Below are 26,373 nucleotides of genomic sequence, written 5' to 3' on the forward strand. Positions count from 1 at the left end.
AAATATCTACCCACAGAACAGTGTCCTTCTTCTTTTTGAGCTGTACTCCTCGTGACATCCGTTCTGTCGAGCAGAGTAAGCACTGGGCCGCCTCTGCTGATCGATGCAATGATAATCGATAGGCAGATGTTGGATATAAATTTCTCTGAGTTCATTTTTTTTTTGATAGATAGTTTTCGTTAGATAGTTTAACTTTCTTTCCTTTTTCATGTAATTGTACACAATAGAAGTTACTTAAAAACACTCATATTCACTAAATCTTTTTTCCTAATACTGTCGCCATTGCCCTATTGATCATTGTCCAATCGATCGAACACCTATCGAGTTCGGTCACATTCGACGCGTGTGACTGATGGACGGCGTGTAAATGTATTCCTACATTCAAGTATTTTCTCTTTTCAACATGATGAAAGCTTCTAAACTTCTCTGAAAATGTGTCTTGTGGGCACTCTGCACTGTTATCCTTTGCCACCTGACGCCCTGCATTTCTTTCACACCTTTGCTAATGAATGTATTTCCTTGCCTTTTGGATCCAGAATAGGAACCAGTCAGAATTTCGAGAACAACCATACCGTTAATCTGCATCAGTCGATAAAACATATATTCCTGATGCTATATGCGGAATTTGAAGATTCCTTTATTTAACGCCGAACAGAGATAACACTGTCAGCTGTTGTGACCGCTTGATCCTCCATATGTGCAACAACCGCAGTTTCTTCCTTGAGCATCGCACGTCAGCCACTGACAGCGATGCATTTTCTGTCCGGTTGAATTCCTACAATGATAGCAGTGAAACATTATGATAGAGCTTTTGAGTTGGTGAGTTCCGTGTTGCAACCTCTAAAATATTGTCTAACATTCTTCTCGTATCCATTCGTTTGAAGAATCTTGAGAATTTTTCATGTGATTTTTCTCTACTCCATTTTCATTGCTGATTTTTACATCTTTTCAAGCGGTGTCAAGAAATTGAATCAAGGTATTCCTTATTCGTTATGTTGTTACAACTCCTCTACAAACATTCCGGAAATCCGGAAATGATCCGTCCACAAAAAGCGGTCCGCTGCCCACGTACTGAATTTTTTCGAAGCGCTGAAAAGGTAAGCTATATCGATTTCCTAGCCGTATAAATAAGTAACATCCCCGTTTTCGAAGGCAAACTCAACAACAACGAAGAGATACGTGGAGCGATATAGTGTGCATAGAATCTCATTACCTCATACATATCACAGAATTTCTCGACTCAAGTGTCCACAAATTCTTGGCTCGGTTGAGTAGGAACAAAATCCTTACCTCTTTTTCTTCCAAAATGTCTTCAGACGAGTACGAGAGGGCTGAATTTAAATGCTTTTCATTCAGATAGGTTGATAAAACTCTCCTCATTTCGGGAATCCACCTTCATCTCTATTTTACCTTTGTAAAAAATATTCACTCATGATTTGAGTCATTTTCTAGAGTTTCCAGAGACTATCCAAAATTGCAGCAGTATGACATTTTATTAGTTTTCGTTGTTTTCTCGTTAATTTTATCTCTGCACATGCTGTTTGCCACTGCTCCATTCGCTTATCAGGACAACGTTCATGTATGTAAAAAATGTCAGATAAGATCTTTATTTGCGACGAAAGAGAACTAGCTGCAATCGTGGTTTCGAAGAGTAAACAGGGCTATATTTGCTCATAATCCCTTGAGATTCAGGAACACTTTATGAAAATGAGCAACATCGAGAGTGCATCGGTAGCAAAAATAAGTCTCTGAGCTCCCCTTTGCTGCTTCCTTGATACAGTTCTAAAATAACATATACATATATACTGGTACTGTTGAAAAAAATGACGACGTCTCTGGTGCATCAACCCGATTTGGATGCTCCAACGCGTCCGAATCCTATCCAGAATCGCTTGCGGTCTTTGAGCGAATCAGTATCGTATACATTGACATGTGGGGTCCAGCCGATATGTCAAGTCAGTATTTTTATCTTCTCAGACGAGTTTGGTACCAATTCATCGACTCCGGAGGGATGGAAGGCTCGGTCCGCACTGGGACGGTTTCGAACCGTCGTTCACGTGGTCGCAGCCGAGACTCTTCTCGACTACGCCACGCTCCTTGGTCCTGAAATACTACTACTTAAGTGAATAACCCAGACTACGAAGCGAGAAAAGGGGCTTCTAATGTGAAAAGAATCATTACACACATCAGTTTCTTCCCTGCTTGATATCTGAAAGATTTACTGAGACTCTCATTAAGAAATATTTCCACCTATGCTGTACTGTTTTACTGTCCTGCATGCCCTTCCGTTCTGCTGTGAAATACTGCACTTCATTTGATTCACATGTACATTGTTTCATTTCACCTTAGTTCCGGCTGAAAATGGCTGATATTCTATCTTGTTAAATATTTTTGAACTGTTCAACTGTTTATTTACTCCCAAACAATTAATTATTCTGAAGCAAACAAACACACATAAAAACAATGGTTCTTTCTTCCTTCGTTTCTTTCCCTAATTCTTTCTTTCTTCCTCTTTCTCTCTTCTCGTTAAGAGACCAGGTACTTTAGCCATTTTTAGAATTATGGTGTGATGATCATAGTCTTCTTCGTTGCATGGCTGCTCATTTCTATGCAAGATGGACCGAAGAGCGGTGCAATTCTATTATTCTAGTTCTACTGTATGCAGAAGGTTAGGACGTTTCTTCCCTGGTGAAAAGATCATCCTTTCTTCAAAAGTTGTTCTAGCTTTGTTGCACAGCCCCTGGATCATCTATTTCCCAAACACTTCCCATCAAGACCGAATAACTTTTCCTGCGTCAGCAATTCCACCAACATCATTTTCTTTTTATGAATGACGTACAATGTTTTGATTCCTGTCAAAGGCGAAGTTTTTCCCCAACTTTGAACTTCCGTAGCGTTCATTGCTTCTCCATGCACTTATGTTATTGAATCGAACAAACGCAAGAATGGGAACTTTCCGAGAGAATACAGGGTGCGTCATTGGAATCCGGACAAGGAAAAACATTTTTTGCAACAAGTTGTCCATTTATTCCGGTATGAAAAAAAAATACCAAAACAGACGACTTTATGTCTCATTTGAAAGGATCCATGCTGCTGAGAATTTCATTCTACATGGCCGCGCTGCGCCTCTGCCACCTGCTCCATCCTGGTCCTGAAACGCGATCACGTAACTGTTCTATTCATGGCCGCGAGCTGTTCCTCCATTAGCGTCAACTAGCGCTTATCCATGTATTCAAAGATAACTGGAACTTCAAGATTTCGCCCGTTTTCATCCTGTTCACGGGAATTTTACTTCTTCTCCACATGGCCACATTCGAAATCTCTTTGGAGCTTAATGTTGGACACTGTTCAAGCGTGTCACACCATTATTCTCTATGTGAACTGAGAACCCCATCCTCGCATCCCTGTTTATGTCGCATGGAAAGGAATGTCCGTTGCTGTTGTTTCACCTCCTCCACTTCCTCTTCTTCTTTTTCTTCATGAACAGAGGAGGGTGGGATAGTGGAGCGACTCCGATGCAAAGACCTCATAAACTTATATCCATTCCTCTGAAGCCCGAAACGTAAGGTAATCCTCATAAATCAGGATTGGCGTCAAGAATACCTGTTAGCTTGATGAGGACGAAGTTACACATAGTGGCATCCGGTCAGAAAACTGTTTTTATTGCGGATATTGTATTTCTTGACATTGCGCTTATTCCTCGTCTATCTAAAGATAGCATGTGATTGCATAATTCTATACATTTTTGGCTTGTTGCTAATATTTGACCTAATTTTTTTAGTATTGAACTCAATCCGCTATCATGAACCTGGTCCCTAGGAAGAGAAATGCAGAAAGGAAAAGAAAAGTGTCGTTAACTTTAGCAATTATCACTGCAAATCACCCTCCTCACATTCATTTCCTCAGCAAATTTTGCTGACTTAACTATGTAACTCGGTCGGCGGGGATCCATCGCATCTGCGTCTGATAACTAACTGCTAACGTCTTATCAAAAACTACCAAAGTTTTTGTTTATTCGAGCTGCGCTGTCCCCGATAAGCTTATTTCCAAAGTTGTTGCTAGGAGTAACAGTTGTTGCACTGCTAAAAGCAGTGAAACCACCAAACTATTATGGCTCTCTTCCAGTCGGAGGCGGCTCGTAAAGCAGCTTGGCAAGACTATGTGTCTTTAGAGGTGAGTTGTCAATGCTACCTCCATTCCAAAGGTTTAGTCGCAGATCCGATTTCTATGGTGTTCTTTTTTTTGAATTCTGCTCTTCACAGTTCCATATACAGTTTCGCAAACAACCGTGAATTCTATCAACTGAAAAAAATTCTATCTCCATATAACAGCACCCTATTCTTTGTACTCGTCAATACTAGTCCTGTGTCGCAAATTACTCACTTTCTCTTATTTTTCTAGTAACTCTTTCACGCAAATTTCCCACTTTCTTCATTTTCCACTGCTTCCCCAGATAAGCTTTCGCGGATGACGTTGATCACTTCTCAGACAACGTCGAAACTTCTCTTAGTTCTTTGCTATTCTCTGCGTCTTTCTTTAATTTTTACAGTTCTGCACTTATTCGGCTGTACAACGCCACCATCTAGCAAAAAAGGATGTGACCCTGGAAAATTTGGAAGACAGTACTATGCCACCGTTTCATATTGTAACTGATTAAAAGTATCTTACAGCGTTATTAAGAAAAAGGACTTCTAAGTAGTGGATTTTTTTAATGGAAAGGAACAAAGAAACCACAAGTCGAAGAGGCAAAAGAATCATAAGAATTAGGAATTCGATATTGCCATGATCCTACAGAAAGGGTCCCTTTTCTTTGTCCCGTCAAGTGTTAAATTTATTTACTTTGTACACTGTAAGATTGCTTACTGCAGATTTACTGCAGAGAAAAGTGCTAACCTTAGTCGAACTAGCTCACATTCTATCAGGAAGACAACAAGCTGGCCACGAATGAGTTGACATGATCGCCTAAATATTCATTCCTAGATCGTAGAAAACATCAGTAAATATTGGTCTTTTGCGAAATGCTACAGGCGATTTACAATAAATTATATATCTAGGCAGTGGGATGAACCATACTGAGGTTTTACAGAAGAATGCTGTGCACCTTTTCGAAAAATTCTACGTCTTCATTGCTATGTAATCCCTCCTGTATGTACGTACGTTGCAATGTGGCAGTGCAGTTCGAGTTCAATTCAGAATCGCTAGACGTTGCCTACCGCCTACACAACGATTTGTAGGGTCCAAGATGCATAAGGTCAGCGTTCTTAACCCCCGGATGACCTGGTCCGGGCATCGACCCTGAAGGGATGAAAGATTTGAGTGGCTCTAAGGCGGCATGGAACCATCGACGGTACATTCGTATCCTTTTACGTTTTGCCGGCTGCGTTACATCTACACCAGTCGGATACTACGAAAGCAAAGAATGAACACGCCAATATTTCAATCTCCGCATTCTTAGAGTTTGAATCCCTACTTGATAGGATGGCGAGGTCTGATATAGCCAAGTTCGGAAAATTATCTTGGTCGATTTTTTGAACTCGTTGCAATTTGGTAATGTCCATTTAAGGAATGAACTCCAGACAGTAGAAGTACGTTGAAGATGTGACAGCACACGAAAACAGTACGTCTCTACTGAAAGATCAGCACCGTTACTACTTATAACCCTCGAGATTATGAAGGGAGGAGGCTTCTCAGCTATCGTCTAGGAATGGGTAGAAAACAGTATCATCTAGTCAACGTGCACGCTATATCTTTTGACAGCATTGTCACAGTGGCATCAGCATACCGGATGCTTGGCTTTCCAGTTAGAAGGATTTCAGCGATTTAAAAAAGTCTGACCCTTCGAACCACTGGATCATCCTTTTCACTAAAGACAAACGGCAACCTGGCCTTGCTCAGTCCTCTCATAACAGTGGCGAATTTTGGCATCACCGGCAGAAGTGTTGGTATCGAGCTACGCATGCGTTTTCAAGTAGGTGAGTGGTTCAGCCGACCAGGCAAAGTGGGAAGAGAGAATAGTTCTCTCTTTTAGAAACAGCACTGCACATTTTACAAAAATTCCCGTGCCTGTTGATTACAGAGATGACGTGACAACCAGACAACCAGACAACAGCTGCCTTGAAATTTCGCTGCTCTCCGTTTTGTTTGGCAAATTGACATTATTAACTCCATTAAAATCTTAACAGAGATCAGAAGTGCAAGGCCAATAGATTTCCCGTTCAAGCAGTGCGGTCAAGGAGTGAGTCGAGAAGTATTCGAGATATCACACGCGATACCGTACCGTTTCGATGAATGATTAACTCTTTTTGTTTATGAATCATAGATTCAGCCTTTTACGATCCTTCCTACTACGTATTCGGGCGGAAGAGGCATACTTATGAGAAAAAAGTTCGACACTAATTTTTAAAAGAAAAAAGTTCCCAGCTATACTTGCCCCTACTTCTAAAGAACAGTTGGCGATTCGTTTTAGAACTTTTGTAAAAGCGTTGTTTGCCATCAAAAGTGTCAAGGTCATTCCTCAAGTTGAACAAATTTAGTATTTACGACGGAGAACTTGTTTCCCTAATTTCTTTGTATCCAAAAAGAGTGAAACTGTTCAAAAAATAGTATAATTAAGTATGGTTCTTCATAGAAAAAATGAAAATTTTGTTAACTCTGCGTTTAATTCCGTTTCTCTTTTTCTTTCCTTCAATCAATGGTATCAACGGTAAATCTGTATACAGATCGGAGCTTCACTATATGGTGCGCGCTTTGCATAATCACAACATAACAAAACTGGCTCTTTGTTGTTAGTGTTTACCGAAGCTCAGTACATAAACCAACCCATGGTTGCTTGAATGTGCCTGAAATTCCCGTTTTCGTTCATTGTGGAATCCGTTCCTCTTTCCAGTATTTTAATCCAGAACCACATTGCTTGGTTCCGCTATTCCGTTTCTGTTTGACCCACTCTCTGTTCCAGTACTGCATCTATTCTTTCTGACATTATAGATTATAATTTCCCAATATGATGTTCTTGGATGGGTTGTCGCTTACATTTAAAAACACTCTCTGGCGAAGTAATTCACATTGGGTCTCCACAGTTAAATCTTAGAAGGTCAATTGCAATCCTGAGTTGGTATGCACGGAGGTTTCGGAAAAAGAAAAGAAAGCTGATGGGTTCCTGGAAACTTTCTGGATGTCGTATGCGCAATCTCTCCCTCAGCGATGATAAAATAGCATTCATTCTATGTTACCGGAAGTAGCAGTCAGGCTAGCTACCGGGAGTTGGGCTCTTGGAAATTTTTCGTGCCGAAATGCTTTCTTGTGCAACGCTAGCGAAGTTTTCTCAGAGGCGGAACTTCCTTACAAGCTGCCTTAACTTATAGTTATCTTGAATATATGTTATCCTGAGTTTTTGCCACCGGAAATTGCAAGATGCCAATAATGGCACCGTCGTACATACATAGGCTGTAGGATACTCCGTTTACCAGATTATTCAAAGGCAACATGATCATAACGGTTACGAGCAACTCACACATAACCAATAGACATCAAAAATGATATTCTACCGCCAACTACAGGCAAAGTATTGCAGCAGTGCGGAACGAGGTTGGATCAGTGTCAGAAGAACTACAGAATTGTTTGAAATGTAACACTTCAGACATTAAAAATGGACTTACCCTAACCAGTCTGAAAGAAATCTCATTAATTTGATTTTCAAACGTATAAAAACAGCTTTCCGCCGAACCGTAGTTGGTGACGAATAGATTCAGTGGAATGGTCGCGGCGGACTGTCAGAACTAACCCTCCTTCTCAGCTCGGCGCACACTCATCGTTTCCTCTTCCCGTTAACAATCGAAGTAGCATTCGGTTCCTCGCCGGTGATATCTGTGCAAATTGGAAAAGCGATCTCTTCATGCTTGCCTTAAGATGTGGTTCCGCAAGTAGTCTCAGGTGCCAGCAAGGACGAGAGTAGATGAAAGTGCAGGTGTTTCAAGAGGACCTTCATGCATGCCGTAGGAAGCTTCTCATGGTCCGGTTTTTCCACAAGATTCATCCGGGATGCAAAGTTTTTTCTGCAACCTATCGAAGCACCCCATTAGCAACTACGTGCTAGGTTTTTATTTGTGTGCACATTCCCCAGCGCATGATGCATTAATGGGCGCTACTTCCCGCCTCTGTCTTCGTTGATTGTACTCACTGTTTAGAAGACAGTTGCCTGTCTCATTTCCTTCACGCAAATCAAGTACGACAAATTCAGAGAAAACCTCCAGAGTTCCTTTCGTAGGTCTCTTTCATTACCATAGACTAAACTCTCCTGAGAGAAAATCCCACTTTCTTTTCGAGAACTCTTCAAGTGTCGAAGAGCTGTTTTTTGTAGGAATTGGGCAACGGAGGACCACAAGAGAGAGACTGGAGGGGGATCGCGACCGCTCTACTCGTCATTATGTTCATCTGTTCACTGATTGCCTTAGCCGTCTACCTATTCACACCAAGTAAGTTGATATTTTTTTGTAACCTTGTAAAACTCGACCATCGTTCCACTGCACGTGCACCACAAAAGAAATAGTCATCATGTATTCATAGGAATTTGCTGAATTTATAGACATTCCTTTAGTTTTTTTTTTCGTTTCACGCGTTGCCCACATATAACGAGTCGTTGAGAGCAGGTCTTATTCCTCGTTGCTATCCATCCTTCTATCCCTCCAGAGTGTATTCAGATCTGCTGTTCTTATTCTTGCGTCTTTTTATTCTTTTTCTAACACGTCGTCACCTAAGATGTAATTAGTGCATAGAACCCACGTATCAGCATTCTTTCACAGTAAGAATACTGTGAACACCTAGCCATATATTTGTCTCATTTTCCAGAAGATGTTCTAGACTGTTAGTCTGGGAAAGTGGGAAAAATATTTGAAGAAAAGGATGACTTGAATGAGCCGACAGCGATGTTTACAAAGTTCGCTCACTAATACGTCGTAACATCGCATTGCTACATTAATTCTGTACACAGAACTTCTTAACTTCATCCGCCTCCGCATCCGGCGCTTCACTTACTTTCTAAAGCATAGAAGGTAGTCTCTTTGCTTGTGTTATAGCTTTGTACCACAATTTCATTCTTTACTGTTTCATTTCGTAATTCTTTGCCTTTCTAGCAGAACATCTTCCAGGACACTCATGTAAAATGCTCATTGTAAATTGTAATAAGTTCTAAAAAAAAACGTGGTCTAGGTGTGGCTAATGCTAAAGCAACGATATGGCTGTTTTTAGGGCAACCCTTCTTCTCTAAAAAACTGCCTAAAATATTTTCCCTGGTCCTTTGACGAAGTTAATCGCGATCCCCAGGAAATAATAATATCCAAAGAAACAGAGCTTTTTTGGTCATTAAACTGCATTAAATCCACTTTTAAACTGCTGAAAACTACGAATAATTAAATTCTTCATTTTTTAAGAGTGGGTTCAACTTTCTACGTGTTTTGGTGTTTTGCAAAAATTGGACTCAGGGGGTGCCGAACCTGAGACGTCCCATTCTTACATTCTCAACTCGTTGTACATTTTCAAAACAAAATGTTGGGGCTTCCATGCTGTCCTACTTTAGAAAGTAAATAAATATAACATTATTTGTTGTTTTGTGTTGTTGTCATCTGTTGTTTATTGTATTGTTTATTTTATCATGTAATCATCTAATTCTAATATTTTTGTCGTGGTAATCATTTCATCATGCACTCACTACCGCCCACTGCACACTCCCATACGACCTCCGTCCCTTGCAACCCCTGCCTCTACCACCCCCATGGGAAAATCCCATCACATGTTTGACCCTGGTTTGCAATGTTATTTTGTTTATTATCTGAACTATTTCTGCTTCGATAGCATCGATAATGGTATCTCGTGTCTCTGTTAAAGTCAGAATATCCTTCCAATTTTTAATTTAACATGTTACGGCACCCTTTCAATTTTCATGAAATATAAAAGCTACAAATTTATCGTAAACCTGCTCGTAACTATATCGCATGATGGGAACAGAATGTGCTCACCGTGCGAGATTTTAGCGGAGGTGAGGGGTTTTTCGTTTCTATTTCTAACCTATTCTGAGTGACGATCTCAAAGAACGCGGTGGTTCACCAACCACCGCTAGTCGCTCAGTTTGTTTCCCTTTTGGAATTGTTGAGCAGTACACTTAGAACGTTTTCGAGGCTTGGCGAGGAGAGAGGAGGAGTTCGGTGGGATATGCTTAGCATCATAGACCTCCAACCATTTTCAGAACTTTGATAAAGACGAAGTTCTTGAAACGTCAGACCAATAATAAAATTTCACCAGAACTTCGTTGGCATAACAAGAAAACATAGATCAATTCAGAGCAATTATTTGAGCAAAAGGCCCCCTAGTAAGTTTTCTCCAAAAAGATTTGGAAGATATATATAAACTAAGAATAGAACAGTTAGTTTTCCAGCACATCTACATTCAACGAATTTTAAATTCTATTTCAGTGGCGGCGGCTGTGGATAGCTCACGAGTCCCGATCAACCTCACGACTATGGGACTGCTCCGATCGCCGATCTCTGATGTGCATTTCGTCGGTGATGCAATCGTGTACGAAAATATCAACCAGGGATATATGCGATTGCCACTGGACACAATGAAGCCTGAACCGCTACTCGACAGATCCTCTCTGGTAACTCCCTAAATTAGACTCTTTTTTTATGCCCAATTCTTTTGAAGTTCGATTATTCTAGTTTATTTACGTACTGACGACAATGCGAGTGTTGACGCTTTTTGAACGTAGTTACAGCGTAGGTTTTCGCCTTCTCATAACGAGAGTAGTTAATTTCGTTGTCACAAATCCTTCTTCTCCCAGATTCACTCGGATATCATTGAGTATCATTGAAACGAATTAAAGCATAAAAGGGTTAAAGTCAGTGGCTTTAACCAGTCCTCTTTGGACGCTTTCGACTTCCGTTCGGAATCGTTTGAAGTGCATGAACGTGTGCCTGTCTTTTACAGTTATTTGCGCGGGTACTCGTTGTATTTCATCCTTCCACAGAGGTCTGGTATCGATTCGTCCATTTCTGATTTGATGAAACTTTGGTTGCCATTGGGCGGTTTTCGAACCAGTGCTGTCGCAGCCAAACCTCTTATCAACTACACTATACCTTCTTTCTAATCGATCTTACTTTTAAAAAATTGGAAGAACTGTGTCATATGTGTTTGACAATTGTGTTCTCATTTTACAGAATGATTGACCATTTATCACATTGCTCTTGGTAGCTAAAAAAACGTGACCATATCTGGTCACACTGTCGTTATTTTGTTAAGAAGTACAACTACAAACTTAAAAACTCTACGAATCAATGAAGGATTTTCTTCCAGTCAAAATGGGCACATGAGATGTTTAAAAAAGTGATTGATTTCTTACCTATTGATGTTACGCAACGACGATTTGGTAAGCCATAATCTACAACATTAACTTAAATCGCTAATGAACCTAAGTATTCAATTGAATTTAACAAAAGAAACGCCTTATGTAAGAATGGCGAGATGTCGTCTCATCATCCAACCTCCTTCAGATTTGAAAGTTTCGAATGAAATAAAAGCTGTTTATTTTTCGAAAGAGATACGAACTAAGACCTACCTGGCGTGCATCCGAAATGCTTCAGTGTGATGTGTGTCCTCGTATTTTGCTTTCCCGTACTTGCTACTGTCATGCTTCCTCTACCTGAATTTTCAGAAATAATACACGCACCAACGCAGCTGGGCATAGATTCAGTAGCTAGCAGCTGACATGATATTATGTAGGATCTTTATCTTTCTGAGTATGGCAGTGATGACCATTGTTTGTCAAACCGAACTGAGACAAAGAGAAGAAAAAGGGAATCTTAGTAATATTGATCACCTTGATCACCTTGGCTCCCGTTGATCTTCGAACTGGTCGAGCGGGCGCCAGTAATTCTTCCATTTGTCCCGATCGCGTGCCAGAGTAGCCCAGTGGTCCCTCCTTTCGCGTGGGACACGAAGAGCATCATATTTTTCTTTGAAGGACTTCGTGAAGAAATCTGACCATCGGGTCGGCGGTCTTCCTGTAGTGCACTTAATATCGCGGGGAACCCAGTCGCTCACGGCTCTGGTCCAACGGTTGTCGTTGAAGCGCATCACGTGTCCGGCCCAACTTATTTTACTTTCCTTTTCAAACGCGGCGGCGTCTCTAATCTTCGATCGTTGACGTAGGAGAGAACTTCGAATCCCGTCCCTCACTTGCATGAAACGGGATACTCCTAGCATCACTCTCTCAATTGCGCGTTCAATGACGCTCACCGCGTTTTCTTCCTGCTTGCGAAATGCCCAGGTTTCCGAAGCATAGGTCAAAGCAGGAAGTACGGTGGTGTTGAAGAGGTGAGCACGGAGCCGGGTGTTCCTGGTCTTCTTCACTACATCCTCGATGTAGTGAAGAAGACCTCCAAGCCGCTCGTCTCCTCCTGCCCAGCTCGGGGGTCAGGTCGTTCATCATGTTCAGTTCCCGACCCAGATAAACTTAGCTGGTGCATTCGGATATGTTAGTTCCGTTGAGCGTGAATGGGGCATCCGAGACCCATCCGTTCCGCATGAACATCATCTTTTGTAGATTCAGCTGAAGACCGATGAATCCACATGTTTCGTCGAATTCGGTCAGAATTCGTCTCGCTTGGCTGGTGCTAGGTGTTATCAGTACGATGTCATCAGCAAAGCGCAAATGGTGTAGCTGCCGACCATCAACCTTCACTCCCATGTCGTCTCATTTCAACTTTCGCATTGCGTTCTCGAGGGTGGCTGTGAATATTTTGGGTGAAATTGTATCACCCTGTCGGACCCCCCTCTTCACGTCAATGATGACGTTCTTGTAGAATGGCGAAATTCCGGTCGTGAATTTACTGTACAACTCTCGAAGTACCTTTATGTACTGAGTAGGGACGCCTTGGTTGTCCAAGGCTTCCACGACCGCTTCCGTCTCAACTGAGTCAAAGGCTTTCTTCAAGGCGATGAAGGTGAGACAGAGCGGCATCTTGTACTCTCGTGATACCTCGATGAGTTTCGAAACAGTGTGAATGTGGTCAATCGTGCTGAATCCTTTTCGAAACCCTGCTTGCTCGCATTGCTGTCCTTCATCCAAGACTGTTTCAATCCTATTAAGGATTACTCTTGTAAAGAGTTTGTAGATGACGGACAGTAGGCAGATTGGACGATAGTTGCCGATGTCATGTGGATCTTCCTTTTTATACAACAACACGGTCTTTCTCGTCTTCCACTGTTTAGGAACATTGCATTCCGACAGATAACGTGTAAAGAGCCTCACCAGGGTGTTGATGAGTACTGGCGGAAGGCTCTTTAGGTGTTCTGGTCTTATTCTGTCGGGGCCGGGTGCCGTACGATTTCCTACCGACATGATAGCATGTCGTATTTCAGAGGGAAAACCTCTGGAATGACTTGTCCATCTTCCCTCAGATGGTGAGGAGGCAAGTGGACATGGCTGTCGAAGAGATCAGAGTAGAAGTCGTAGATTATTTTCTCCATCCCCCTTCTCGATGCAATGGCTGTTCCCTTTGGGTTCCGGAGAGCAATCATCCTCGTCTTGCGACTGGCGATGTCTCGACGGGCATAGCGGATGCTTTTCCCCGCCTCTGCAGCTTCAGCCAGCACTTCTGCTCTTCTCTCTTTAAGGTCTTCCTTTATCGCTTCTCTGCAAAGCCTTGCGAGCTCGGACGTGAGTTCTTGGTTCCCTGCGGCTCATGCTGCTCCACGCTGGCGTATCAGCTCAAGAGTTTCAAGAGACAGGCGTCTCTTGGTGGTTTTAAGACTCTCAGCCTTCTCCGCGCAGTCGTGAAGGTGTTCAACAAGCCGGTCATATTCCTCGTCGATGTTGTTCATTGCGGAATCTTCCCAAAAGCGAAGAGATCCCAGTTGATGATAGTCCTGGGATTTCTCTATGTGAACTTGGCGGCTTTCTCTGCTCTCCTTGTGAAGGAAATACTTCCTCGGAGGAGGCGATGGTCCGATCCCGTATAGAACTTTGGTACAACAGCGACGTCCGTCAGGCAGAACCTTTTATTGACGATGATGTGGTCTATTTCATTACGGTACCTTCCACCGGGTGACTCCCACGTCCAGCGTAGAGAGGAGGGCTTCTGCAATTTCCAGTTCCCATGGATGGTCTTAGTCGTCATGATGAACTCTGAAAGCCTCTCTCCCTGCTCATCCCACTTAAGGTCATGTGTTCCGGTGTGAAATTCTCCAGGCGTTCTTCTGGGGCCAACTTTGGCGTCGAAATCGCCAATTATGACCTTGTAGAAGGCATGATCTTCTCGGTAGAACTTCTCCAGGTCCATATAGAAAGCTTCGACTTCTTCTTCTTCGTAGCTTGATGTTGGAGCGTAAGCGACGAAGATAGTCAAAGCTGGTGTTGCACCACATCTTCTCATCCGCAGACTTCCGATTCGGGACGTAAGTTGTTCGAAATAGTCGATGTTCTTTGCCATACTCGTGTTGACGGGGACGCCAACTCCACCAACACCTCTACTGCCGAATGTTCCTAAGAACAGTTCTTCTCCAGTTTCATATACGGCGTTGAGAGGGTGACGTCGTCTCGTCTCGGTCAGTCCGATGACGCCGTACTTGATCTTCTTGGCTTGCATCATCAGATCTTCGATGGCCGCTTCTGATGCAAGCGTAGGTGCGTTATAAGTACAGATCGCCATCCTAGTCCTTTTCCGTTTGGGTAGCCTACATGACTCCTGCAACCCCGTCCTACCTGGCCCTACCGTACCAGGCTTTCCTCCGGAATCAGGAGACTCTTTTCTATTACTGTGTTTTGCGTAAAAATTTTAAAACCCATGGGCAGGTTGCAAGCCTCTAGTCCCATGAGTTTCTGGGAGAACTTCCGTTCTCCCGGAGTGGACATGTGGAGCTTATTTGTTGGAGGCGACTCCAAACCGCCTCCCTTGCACCTCCCAGTCACTTGATTGCAGGCTTTTGGCCGGACCGACGTGGGTACAAGGATGTCATGAGTCAGCCCTCCTCAGCAAAAACAAGGCGTCCATCCTCTGAATCCACCTGCGTCTCTGGGCAAGCACAAGGTCGCTTTTGGTTCGCGATTAGCTCCCTATCCGCCACCCGGGGACGCGCCACGTAGCCTCGCGACTAACCGGCTATGATCCCTCTAGTGAGGGAGATTCGTGGTTAGTCGCGAGGGTTAGTAATATTACTATTACATATTCGTCCGGAAGGACCGTGACTATTCACAACCGACGTTGCCTCGCCTATGCGTAACACACAATTACTTGAACATATGGCCTTTTGCTGAACGTGCCGGCCCCAGCATATTTTCCGCTCATTTCGTCATTTCGTTCCCTCGCCACTGTAGTCCAAGATACTCTCAAGTTTTCTCAGTAACGCTGACGAGTTCCTTCAGCTATACAGCTGAGCTTTTAGTTGGTCCATCAGAGTTGCGAACACATCACCCCATCTAGTTGACAGCCTCACTCGAGAGCGTTTAGCACTTCTTAAGATCCACTCAAGTGTTCCTTTATTCCATCTATCGTCGATTCTTCTCACATGTGACCGGCCCATCTGTCTTTTGCTTACGATATATATTCCGCTGGGTCGCGAACACGAAACATTGCTCTTAAGTCGGATTGCAAAGCCCGGTTGTGTGCGCCGGTCAAACTTCAGAAGACATCTCTCAAGGAATCAGTGGGTAGTGAGTAGTTTCCTAGATGTGGCAGCGGCGTCTCCCACGTCTCCGCTGCTTAACAGAGCGCTAGAAGAACCGTCGAGTCAAACAGATGGGCACGGAGCCCCTGGTACTTTAATTGGTGTTTCCGTGACGGGTGCGAATGCCTCCCACGCTGCTCACATCTTTCTATTCAGTGCTTCCTTCAAGTTGTTTTTCAAATTCATACTACGTCCAAGATATACGCATAATGAATATTCCACAATCTGGGAGCATTAATGTTGTACTCCTCCGTCCTTGCAGCAGACGTTCTTCATGAATTGTGCTTTTTTTCGGTTTATTCGCAATCCGCCTCTGGACACCGTCTCTGGACACTGTTCTCGCGTTGTAAGTGCGAATTCTGAGGCAGTCTCCGTGACAAGTAGTGCGTGTCGCCTTGATCCTAAACCAAAAACGTCTTGAGCAATTTGAGATTTGATCGTGTACTACTTTTTGAGCAGAAACAAGGTTGTTAGTGATTTTTATTCTGGCTAAGGTTTCGGCGTCGTCGCCTTCTTCAGAGCCTGGAAAAATCAAAGATTTGATCGTTTCTCACCGGTCGCATCCCGTCCGACATCTGAGACAGTACTTTTGTTTTCAGGCAGGCCGATGCCCAACCAATACGGATCGGAGGACTACACTGCGACATTTTGGTAAGACGGCAGTGAAGCTTAGAAGTCGTTCACTCTTAGCTAGGCTTTCGACTCCGATAAGTGGAAAAGTGTAGAACTCCTTGACAGCTTCCGAGACCCTGTCATAAGACGTACTTCCGCTGTGCATCGCAACTGGACAAAAAGCCCCACCTCCACACCACTATGAAGTGCTAAACCGTTGTGAAGAAATACAACACATGGTCGACATCAAAAATGTTCAACCGGATACGCGCGATCTGTTCACTGCAACCTACGCTCTTTCTCACGCTTAACGTCCTTCACGCTCCTTTTCGTTCTAGCCAACCTTAAACAAAGGCGTTTCGGGTGTTTTGGTTGGAAACCTGCATGGACGACTATGTTTGCCAAAAAAAGCTGAAGTTATGATGTCATGTGTGAAAGTGATTTCATTTCGAAGCTGCACAATGTTTCTCTGGAAAATAGCTGTTATTTGACATTGAATCACTGTTTGAACAATCCTTTTTCAACACTGGTCTGTCAATGCATCATTTATTGGTTTTTTTTTTCAGTTGATGTACACTCGTGAAGAACCCTCTCACGATTTGCGATATTTTGCTTTGTTTAAGCCGACTTCTGACCAAGTACGTTCCTTTTTACTGTCTGTTTATCGCCATTCTTTGGCAAAGGAGAAAAAGGCTGAGGACTTCTTTCTGTTGCAGGTCTCCGCAAAATTTAATGCCACATACGCTATCTCAATCCTCAACAGAGAGACTTTGTAAGTTCTCGACAAACAAGAATATGAACTATGCCAGAACCTTATATGTGAACAAAAAAAGGCGATATCCTCTCTCCCACTTGGAAAGCTTACAGTGTGATACACTTCTTTTCTATTCTATGTTAATGAAACAAAAAGCTAAAATTATGAATGGGTGCCTATTAAAGGTAGCATACCAGAACATTGACGACGTTAGGATCTTTCCACGAAAGGAAAAGATTAAGGCTGTGGGTAACTATTATGAAGACAATCACGCTCACTTTTCTCCAATTAAAGGACAAACGAATAAAGCGTCTGGCGTCAATCAATCCGCTTCAGATGCGCCACCGTGCTCGCTTCAGTTGAGAATCGTTTGAGGTTTCGAAGGTGTGACTGGCCTATAAGATGACTTGCTTTGACATCAGTTCTTCGACCCGGTAGAGATAAAAGGCTTGGTTTCCACTGGGGCGGATTCTAACCTCTGATCCATCGTGCAGACAGTGGAACCTCTTACCGACTGCGTTATAGCCGCCCTTATTTCCCCTCATTTTCCGGGGAAAAAAACGTGGAAAATTTGGAAATCTTTTCTTGTGGACCCTAGGAGGCACCTAACAACATGTTACGAATGCAAGCGTGGGCATAGCCACCGCGCCTGCCAGGGAGCAGGAAGGAAAGCGTCAGCAGCCCTTTCATTGTCGCTCGCTGTCAAATGCGGCGAGTATGTCTGTGCTCTTATATGTGACAAGCTTTAAGCTATAGTATTGTCAGAACGACATGAAGCACGTACGCAGTTACGTACGCGGCTTCTCTCGAGGTGGAGCATAGCTGCTAGGAGCGTGGTGAAACCCTTGCTGGCACCACTCACTGACACAGGAGCGACAGTCCCACCTCGGTTCCTACTGCCGCCTCGAGCGCGTACGCAAATGCACCGCAACTACACTTGTAATTCATGTCGTTTCGATCCGACTATAAGTTAGGTGAGTTAGTAGAACTAGAAATATTGTCATTGTAATTATGAAAGGAATTGAAACATCTAAAAACGAGACATAAAAACTATCTAAGCCTACAGACTAAAATGAAGTGGAAATTTTTATCTAGTAGCGAAAGTGGTTAGCTTCACTTTTTTGTTTCCGGCTTGAATATTAGATACTCTTAGATAATTAGACCACCCTCTTCATGCTAACAGGTAAACTAAAATGTTGTCAACACCTCTTCTTCAGGTCTATATCAGCTTGAATCCAGAAGAGGGAACGCAGTGTTATGTTGGATGTTAGATGTCTGGAGACATGCGTCCATAACTCTTCTTTACTTCTAGACTGACCTACAAAGTGGGCATTGCAAAAACAGAGGACGAAGCACAACGGATCTTCATCTGGAATCCCGTTAGTGATGATTACGTGGGTTTTTTTTTCTCGAGCGTTTCCAGCTTGCTCCCTCAGCACCTAAAATTTCGGCCTAACTTCAGATTTTCTGGCAAGATGGTCATCTCTACTACTCAGATTCTGCCGATTCGGATACATCAGTTCGAATCAGCAACGGAGGACCGAACTGGGAACATGGGATTTTCGACTGGGTCTATGAGGAGGAAATTTTTGGGCGCGGCTCGCAAGTAAGTCATTCATAGAAATGGGTGTTTTATATACAACTTTAAAGGTTTTTTATCATGATATTGACTGGTATTTCGCATTTGATTTTCTGGTGTGCTCTAGGACTTGAAAAAAGTTTGACAGTATCATAAAGAATTGTCTCTTCTCGTGCATTTACTCAATGTTCTGCTCTCTCCGCTTCTGACACATAATTTTTTTTCCGAGGAGAGTACTCACTGGTGACATAAATTTCGTGCGAACCATCTAGAGCCGGGAGTGAATGTGTTTTGTGGAAGCAGTTTGGATTTTACTATAAATACCACTGCTAATAGAAGGAGTTTCCAGGCAGTTTGGTGGTCTGAGAGAGGAGAGAAATTGGCTTTCCTCAGTCGGGAGAAAACGAAGGAGAAGTCGGTGATGATGATTAGGTTAGTGTTACCCTCAAAACTGCTGATGCTGATGTTTCTCTAGAAATCCGAAATTTGCAGCTATTCGCACGAAGAACCCTATCCGAATGTGGTGGAACTACAGTATCCTAAAACTCACGAGAAGCGTCTCCCAACCTACGCTATTAACGTATGGGACAAGAAGACCCGCGAACTGAAGCACATGGATGTGCAACTAAGGGACAGCACGTAGGCAAGAGGATCTCCAGAATGTATACTTGCAATATGTCCCTGTTGTTCAGAGCATTCCACTATCTTTATGGAGTGAAATGGGTAGTGATGCGAGACGAAGAACTACTTGTGGCTACTTGGGCAAATAGACTCCAAACACATATCTCCGTAACCATTTGTAGTTACACATCGGGAATTTGTAAACTGGTAAGGAATTTGTTGGGAAAAATGGAAAAATTCTAGTATCCTCATGTACAGTAAGGTAGCTGTTGCAGATATTCGAGTACAAATATCCTAGCAAAACATGGGCGGAACCGACTGACTTCTCGTCTATTTTAAGCAGTGACGATGCTATTTATATGCTTTTGCCACGAACCAGAGCGGATGGAAACAGCTACCAGCACATCGCTAAGGTGACCATTCAGGTAAGGTGGCTCAGCTCGGGCTATAAGACTGCCTCTCCCACTGCCCTGATTACAGGGGGATGCTGCGAAAGGAGCGAAGGGCGTGAAATGGGCTAAGTCATCATTCCTTTCATTGGGCGACTTTGATGTCGTGGAGTTGGAAGCTTACGATAGAGATAATGACATAATGCAAGTAATTTCCATGCTACATCTGGATTTTCTTAAAGTTTTGATTTTGAATGTATATTTCACCTTTACTCATTTATTGTTCTTACTTCATTGGTCAGTGAGATGAGTGCATTGAAAGAGAATGTTACAACATACCGGCTTTCCTAACAATCCGCTGCTCGCATGCTGCAAATTTGAAAAGGGGAAGAAGAAAAACCATAAGGACGTTACAACTGTTGAAAATCTTAACTTTCTTGTTTTTACCAAACTTCTTACAACTCACGATTGCATCTCCGAATCCTCTCACTTCCTCATTTCTATGGGAAACATATAGTTAAAGGCATCACTCCACGAATCTGAGGTGGTACGGATTTCAGGTGGAGTATTCGTATACGGGATTGTAGATTATGGAGAGAAGGGTGATTCCGTCCATTTCTTCCTAATTGCCGTAAAAAACGGCCCGGAAGATACAGCTTCAGGCGTTCTGGCGCACTATTTTCTACAGTGAGTTCGACTGGAGCGCGCCAGCCTTGTGCAGATTCGTGGGGTGATGCCTTTGAAGCGTTTTGCTTTTGTGGATTTACCTAGCGAGATTGTAAAACAAAAAACTGCGGAATTTTCAACAAATATCTGTTATGATGGAGTTTCCCGCTGTGTGATCCCCTGATCAGCAAACTTATCTTCAGAGACCATCACCAATTTTCTGAGAGCATATTTCCGGTTCTACTTGTTTAACTTCCATTTGCTATAACCTACTGTTACATTCTGAATTCCTTTCTTCTTTTCATCATTTTTCAAGCCTTCAGATATTTTGGACAGTTTTTATTTGAATTTGTCGAACCTAAAGTTATTTTTTGAAGTTCGATACAAATACAAACTTTAAGATATTTCGTCGCCTCAGCGCCTTCACCGACTAACCGTCATCTGTACTCTACGAAGGGGTCACCGGTAATTTTGTGCTTCCTATGGAATTCTTACGTACATATTGAATTTAAGACAACAACGGATGCGTGGGAATGTGTATCCTGCAAGTTTTCCAACTGTACTTACCAAGTCAACCATTTGACATCAGACTTTAAACGAATCCTCACATTCTGCAAGGCAAGTGGATGCTTCCTGACAGTGGATTCCCGGTTGCACCCGTACAATGAAAATCGTGCCTACTCATGGATAGTTCGAGCATTAGCCTGCTCAGAATAATTTGCATTTTTCACATCATATAGTGAAGGTCCTAGCGCCAAAAGCACGTTAAAAATCATTTGGGAAATGGTTTTGATACACACCACACTTAGTTTAGGGAAAAGAAACTGTTTGGAAAGGCATATGGCATGATTTCTCTAAAATGACAGCAAAGAATTTCCGTAGCACTTTTTTATCAGGAAAATTGCTGGGCTTCAGGAAGTTGTTAGGTTGAAATCGCTTCATATTTATCTGTCCAGTGTGGCATTTCTGTTCCGTATAGTGTCCACAATTGCTGTTTAGAACGTACAAAATTTCTGTATACACGTTCAAAAGTAAAATGTAAAAAGCTGACTCCTCGAGGAGCACTTCCAGCGTTCTTACAAGTATTTGAGCAATAGTTCGTACGTCATATTTCTATTTTATGTTGTTCAACTTGGCCACTTCGATTCGCAAGGATACGCAAGGATAATAAATATTGTTACAGGGGCCTGCTCATCCGCACTACTACCTTGGCGACATTATCGAAGGAAAAACTGAGAACTGTAAGATTTCCAATCTCCCATGAACAGCAGAAGTTGTCGTTCTTGTGTTTCTTTTCAGTGATCGAAATCCTAAGAGACGAAGAGTACGAGAGAAGACTGGCTACCACATTACTACCACTGGTTATAAGTGAGACAGCTCCGCTGGCGCAAGGATACGGTGCGTTGAACTTGTAGAAAAATAGGTTTTTAAAAATAGGTTAGGTTTGGAAAGCATTTTTACTGTCGTTCAAAGACACTTAAAACATCGTTTTACAAGCTAGTCATTGTTCTACATCTGGGTTATCATTAGAAAATCCAGTGTCTTCTCTCCAGCGAGCATGACAAGCTCCTCAAAGCTTTTGTTTTCTTGCGGTCGTCATTTTTTTTGTCGAAAAGGTCCAATGGCGAAGCATAGTTTCGGTAAAGTCCCCTATCATCAGTTACTCCATACCATTATTTGTGATACTAAGGCTTCGCAGAGGTTTTAGTTTTTATTACCTCACATAGACAATTAGGTTTGTCCTCACTGAGCATGTTATTCCCCCATAAAGGGACTGCGCCATCTATGTCTGAGCTTCAATGTATATCCCGGTGTTTCGAAAAGACTAGGGATTTCCTAGGTCGGAGCCGCGGAGAACTTTGCTGTGTGCACCGGTCAAAATTCAGAAGGCATCTCCAAATCGCTCTATGAGTAGAATTTAAGTTCTTCGATGCTCTTAAATATATTGTCATTGTCGTAGACGAACTCAGAACTCAGCGGCAGGAAAAACCGAAGCAGGGTATGTACTGGAGAGGCGAGTGAATTTTCTCCGTACCTGCTATGGTGTGTCTAGCTTTCGCTCCATAACCTATATGGATCAGGCAATCACAACATGCTTTGCCAGTATTTACGTCCTCCTCCATCGGCTTCACTTTGTATTAGATATGCATGATTATACTTTTTTGTGATCATAGTCAAAGGAATATTCCAAATCTGACTTTGAAAAAATTATGCAAAATTATAATGGGACTCAAATAGGACTCCTTCGAACTGATCCCTTTGAAAAAGCGTTTTTGTAGAAGATGAATACTATGAAGTTACCGAAAGAGGATCTTTCTAGGAGTCAATAGAGCTATGAGGATTTCAATCGTGCAGAGTTACACGAAAGAGGTCCTCCGAAATTTGATCCCAACGAATTGGAACCCTAGAGACCAGAAAAAAAGGACTACGATAAAAAAGAACAGCGTTTCCATACCGCACAATTATGCAGAAAAAATGAAAACCTAAAACAAAAAGAAAATCCCAGAAATCCTGTCTTGAACAATGAAGTCGGATCAGCGTCCTCCTTCACCGAGCACTAACGCATCCCGAGCACACAATAAGTTCATCACGGACTGTGTCGTTCTAATGATAGCATTGATACAGGTTAAAGACGAATTCACATTGGGACTGCATGTTTGCAGTATACTAGTAAAAAAACCTTTTTGAGATCTAGAATGGACTATCCAGAACTTCATAGCAGCACAACTGAAAATCTAATTTTTCTGATAATTGAGAACACTTCAGCATTTCCTTTTCAGAAGCCCGTGTGAAAATCCTACTTCCACCTGATCAACCAAGTCGATCTAGTTCTAGGTCGTTACCAGTACTGCTAAAGGTGTAAGTCTCATACTTCACCTTTCCTCGTCCAAACTTCAATAAGGAACCTTAAGCAATACTTTATCTCCTGAATCTTAACTTTGTTGTGAGCAGGTGTTATGACGGAACGATTTAGTGCTTAACTGAAATGACTTGACAAAGTTTTTTTCCTAAGCTGTACCATCAGTGGAGGGTAGACTCTTTACTTTTGGTCGTTGTGAAACTGTAGCTGATTGAATGTCACTTCAAACGATAAGAATACAATAGATACTTACTACTTCCATCTATAATATCAATTTCTTAATTTCCTAATCTACAGTTACGCTGGACCTGGTCCTCAAATGGCTAGCGATGAATTTACGCTAGGATTCGAAGAGTTCCTAGTCACCTCGCGAAATTTTGCTGTTGTAACGGTGAGTGTGCAGGGCGGAAAAGCGGTTGGAAGCAATAAGTTTGTGCTCTTCAGATAGATGGTCGCGGATCAAATGGACGTGGATGGAAATATCGAGGCGCCATCTACGGCGCACTAGGCACCGTGGAGATCGAGGATCAAATTGAAGGCGTTCGGTAATTTCCTACTCTGTTGTGACCCGTTCTCATTTGGTAACCATTGTTCTTAAGGCAGGTGATGAAAAAGTATCCATTCCTTGATGCTCACCGTCTTTCGGTATTTGGTTGGTCTTATGGAGGATTTGCAGCTGCGTTGATGTCCGAAAAAGCGCCTGAATTGTTCTTCAAGTGTGTCATTTCCGTCGCTCCGGTGGCTAACTTCTTATATTACGGTAAGGTTATGACTAGCCTAGCACAAACTTGAGAAAATTCTACGGAACACCCGCATTTTCACACACCATTCCAGACACAACGTACTCCGAAAGGTACATGGGAAGTGCTGACAAGTCCGCCTACGACGCTAGCGATATTACTAAAAATGTCTCTAATTTTAAGAAGACTCGCTTGTTACTCGTTCATGGATTGTACGATGGTTAGTTATTTGCAGTTGTGAGCCTTGAGATGCTCATTAGCTAACGGCCGAAATCGACATTTTCTTCTGGAAGAAAAGAGTTTTAGGATTATTCTATGCATCTAAAAATTTCCGCTCCACTCCCTTATATTTGTTTCAGTACTTGCAAAAGCTGCTCCGTTCTTGCTGGCATCTGTAGTTTTTTTTTCCGTCATTTTCCCTTTCTTGTGTTCCAACTCCTTATTTCCAGACAACGTCCACTTCCAACACAGTGCACTATTGATGGAAGCTTTGCAACGAAAAGATATCGACTTTGATGTTATGGTGAGTTCAGTATGCACTTTCGAAAAATCAACGCTCTTATAGATTAGCTGTAAGGGCAATTCTCCGTGAATTCATATCTGGATTTTCTGATATGGATGGTTTCCCTAACATTTTTTTGGACCATACATCACCAATCTAATCGATCATTGATCTCGACGCCTTGTTCACCCTTTTCTCGAGAAATGTGATCGTTTTTCTAGATAAATCGAAAATGACTATCTGAGCATCCTAACCTATGATTGGTGTTAAACGTGAACAACCCCTGAAACCTCTGTAACTCTTCAATTGCCAGTCATAGTTAGTATTAATTATGTGTTAGTTAGGTGTCCTATTGAATGGCATCATTGGAAGAATTACTGTAGGGACCTACCTAAGTTAGAAGCCTTCCTGCTCCTCTTTTCCTTCTACTGTCAGTGCAACGCCAAAAACAGCATTTCTCGAAGTTTTCAGGTCTATCCAAATCAAGACCATGCAATAGGACGGCGGAACCACTTGTACCACAAAATGACGTCATTTCTTGACCAATGCGCCAAACGCTGATGGCGAAATAACATTCCATTTATAAGTAACCTCTCATAATTTACGGGTGTAACATTCATGTTTCCGAAGTATCTAGTCCATAAATCATGTGTTAATAATAACTGATAGGTATTCGATTATAAGTTGTCTGTTGAGGAAGAAATAAAGAGATTTATAATCATTTTGGTCGTATAGAAACTTGGAAGTAACACTAGGCAGTGAAATTTCAGTGCACTACCCATCTACAGTTCAGCAACGGTGTTGAAAACGACTTTGTAGGTATTATATGTACACCGAGTTTCGGAGAATGCCTCTGATCACCCTCAGATGCACACATGTGCAAATTTTTAAATCATATTTTTATCGATTAATTGCAAAATACCAAACATTTTCTTAAAAATAATCACTCTTTTCCTAATTGCATTCTTTAAAGCAACACCCTTCAAAGTAATACAGAAGGAGGAAACAGGATAATATGTTTCAGCTTAGAGAAACGTGAAGAGAACGGGAATCTTCTCTCCTGGCCAGCGTTTCCAAATGCAGGTTTATTACAAACCATAATCCACTTGGAAATGATGGGTCTGACTCATTTTTCTTTAATGGACCTGCAATCAAATTTTATCCAAAATTTTAGAGAATTTCATTTGTTGTTACTGACTGCAGTATATTGCACTATTTATTTGCCAACGATCGGCAAAGGTCCGACATCAGAGTTGTTGCCGTGCTCGCTTCACTCGCCTTCACTGCTCAATAAAAACACAAGCGTGGTCCACTTTAAGTAAATTTTTGCTACAGATTGGATGTTTGTTTTTTGCCGCACTGCTCACCTTCGTGCAAGAAGGTCCAAAGAAAATGAAAATCTTCCCTTTCTCAGTGATTTTAGTCATATGATTTTTCTTCTATGCTTGGAAGTTTAAACGATCATCTAGCCCCCAAAAATTGGTCTAACTCTGTTGATGAAACTACGGGTCATCTATTTTACAGATCTTTACCGACATTTGCATTGCATTGCATCTGAAAGTTTGCTTCGCGTCAGCGATTATTTTGAAGTAATCCTTGTATAACTAACATCGGACAATGTTCTGACCCTTGTCGATCGTAGTTTTTTTTTTCTTTCTTAACTTCAAACTCACACACAGACATTCATCCTTCATTACTGACTTTCTCCATGTTGCTGCGTCGATTAGAAGCGGAAGTAGGAACTTTTCAGAACAAAACATGAAAATTCTGTTCACTTCCGCGTGTTTTTATTCTCTTTCGGATCCGTTACGGAGTGACGTTCAAGTGACTTACTCCATCGGTCTAAAGGTGAAGTGTGATTACAAGTGTCGCTTTTCTGTGCACTTCGCCTCTGACAGGGTAGAAAAATTGTCCACTACTTTTCTTTATCATCTCT

At 42.3% G+C, this 26,373-nt stretch overlaps 5 protein-coding genes across 7 annotated transcripts; 2 read left to right on the forward strand and 3 right to left on the reverse strand.

Annotated features, from left to right (window-relative positions):
- Positions 1–780: 780 nt before the first annotated feature.
- Positions 781–12,709, forward strand: RB195_006343 (uncharacterized protein; the record flags this gene model as incomplete). 2 transcript variants are annotated; one of them, XM_064179379.1, is made up of 5 exons in its annotated part: positions 781–819; positions 954–1,097; positions 8,357–8,471; positions 10,464–10,648; positions 12,593–12,709. In XM_064179379.1, 5 exons carry the CDS (start codon positions 781–783, stop codon positions 12,707–12,709), a joined length of 600 nt encoding a protein of 199 aa, XP_064036337.1. The 2 variants fall into 2 exon arrangements, with proteins under 2 accessions (XP_064036337.1, XP_064036338.1); XM_064179380.1 differs by lacking the exons at positions 781–819; positions 954–1,097; positions 12,593–12,709 and adding an exon at positions 2,660–2,668 and having other exon boundaries at positions 10,464–10,660.
- On the reverse strand, positions 11,872–13,872 carry RB195_006344 (uncharacterized protein; the record flags this gene model as incomplete). Its single annotated transcript, XM_064179381.1, has 4 exons — positions 11,872–12,446; positions 12,808–13,328; positions 13,385–13,684; positions 13,778–13,872. The coding sequence occupies 4 exons, from the start codon at positions 13,870–13,872 to the stop codon at positions 11,872–11,874; spliced, it is 1,491 nt and encodes a 496-aa protein (XP_064036339.1).
- RB195_006345 (uncharacterized protein) lies at positions 12,743–13,390 on the reverse strand (the record flags this gene model as incomplete). The annotated part of the gene is made up of 1 exon (XM_064179382.1): positions 12,743–13,390. The coding sequence occupies one exon, from the start codon at positions 13,388–13,390 to the stop codon at positions 12,743–12,745; it is 648 nt and encodes a 215-aa protein (XP_064036340.1).
- A 56-nt stretch (positions 13,873–13,928) lies between the features above and the next one.
- On the reverse strand, positions 13,929–14,699 carry RB195_006346 (uncharacterized protein; the record flags this gene model as incomplete). The annotated part of the gene is made up of 1 exon (XM_064179383.1): positions 13,929–14,699. The coding sequence occupies one exon, from the start codon at positions 14,697–14,699 to the stop codon at positions 13,929–13,931; it is 771 nt and encodes a 256-aa protein (XP_064036341.1).
- Positions 14,700–15,988: 1,289 nt separating this feature from the next.
- RB195_006347 (uncharacterized protein) lies at positions 15,989–24,998 on the forward strand (the record flags this gene model as incomplete). Of its 2 annotated transcripts, XM_064179384.1 has the most annotated exons (21): positions 15,989–16,060; positions 16,893–16,964; positions 17,043–17,098; positions 18,393–18,474; positions 18,543–18,686; positions 19,009–19,091; positions 19,152–19,298; positions 19,352–19,487; positions 19,556–19,705; positions 19,761–19,873; positions 20,737–20,800; positions 20,849–20,953; positions 21,519–21,576; positions 21,635–21,733; positions 23,116–23,194; positions 23,493–23,586; positions 23,640–23,740; positions 23,795–23,955; positions 24,030–24,155; positions 24,385–24,458; positions 24,909–24,998. In XM_064179384.1, the coding sequence occupies 21 exons, from the start codon at positions 15,989–15,991 to the stop codon at positions 24,996–24,998; spliced, it is 2,106 nt and encodes a 701-aa protein (XP_064036342.1). The 2 variants fall into 2 exon arrangements, with proteins under 2 accessions (XP_064036342.1, XP_064036343.1); XM_064179385.1 differs by lacking the exon at positions 15,989–16,060 and having other exon boundaries at positions 16,896–16,964.
- Between the last annotated feature and the right edge of the window lie 1,375 nt (positions 24,999–26,373).

Source organism: Necator americanus, chromosome I (assembly GCF_031761385.1).
Source record: "Necator americanus strain Aroian chromosome I, whole genome shotgun sequence".
NCBI classification, from domain to species: Eukaryota; Metazoa; Nematoda; class Chromadorea; order Rhabditida; family Ancylostomatidae; genus Necator; species Necator americanus.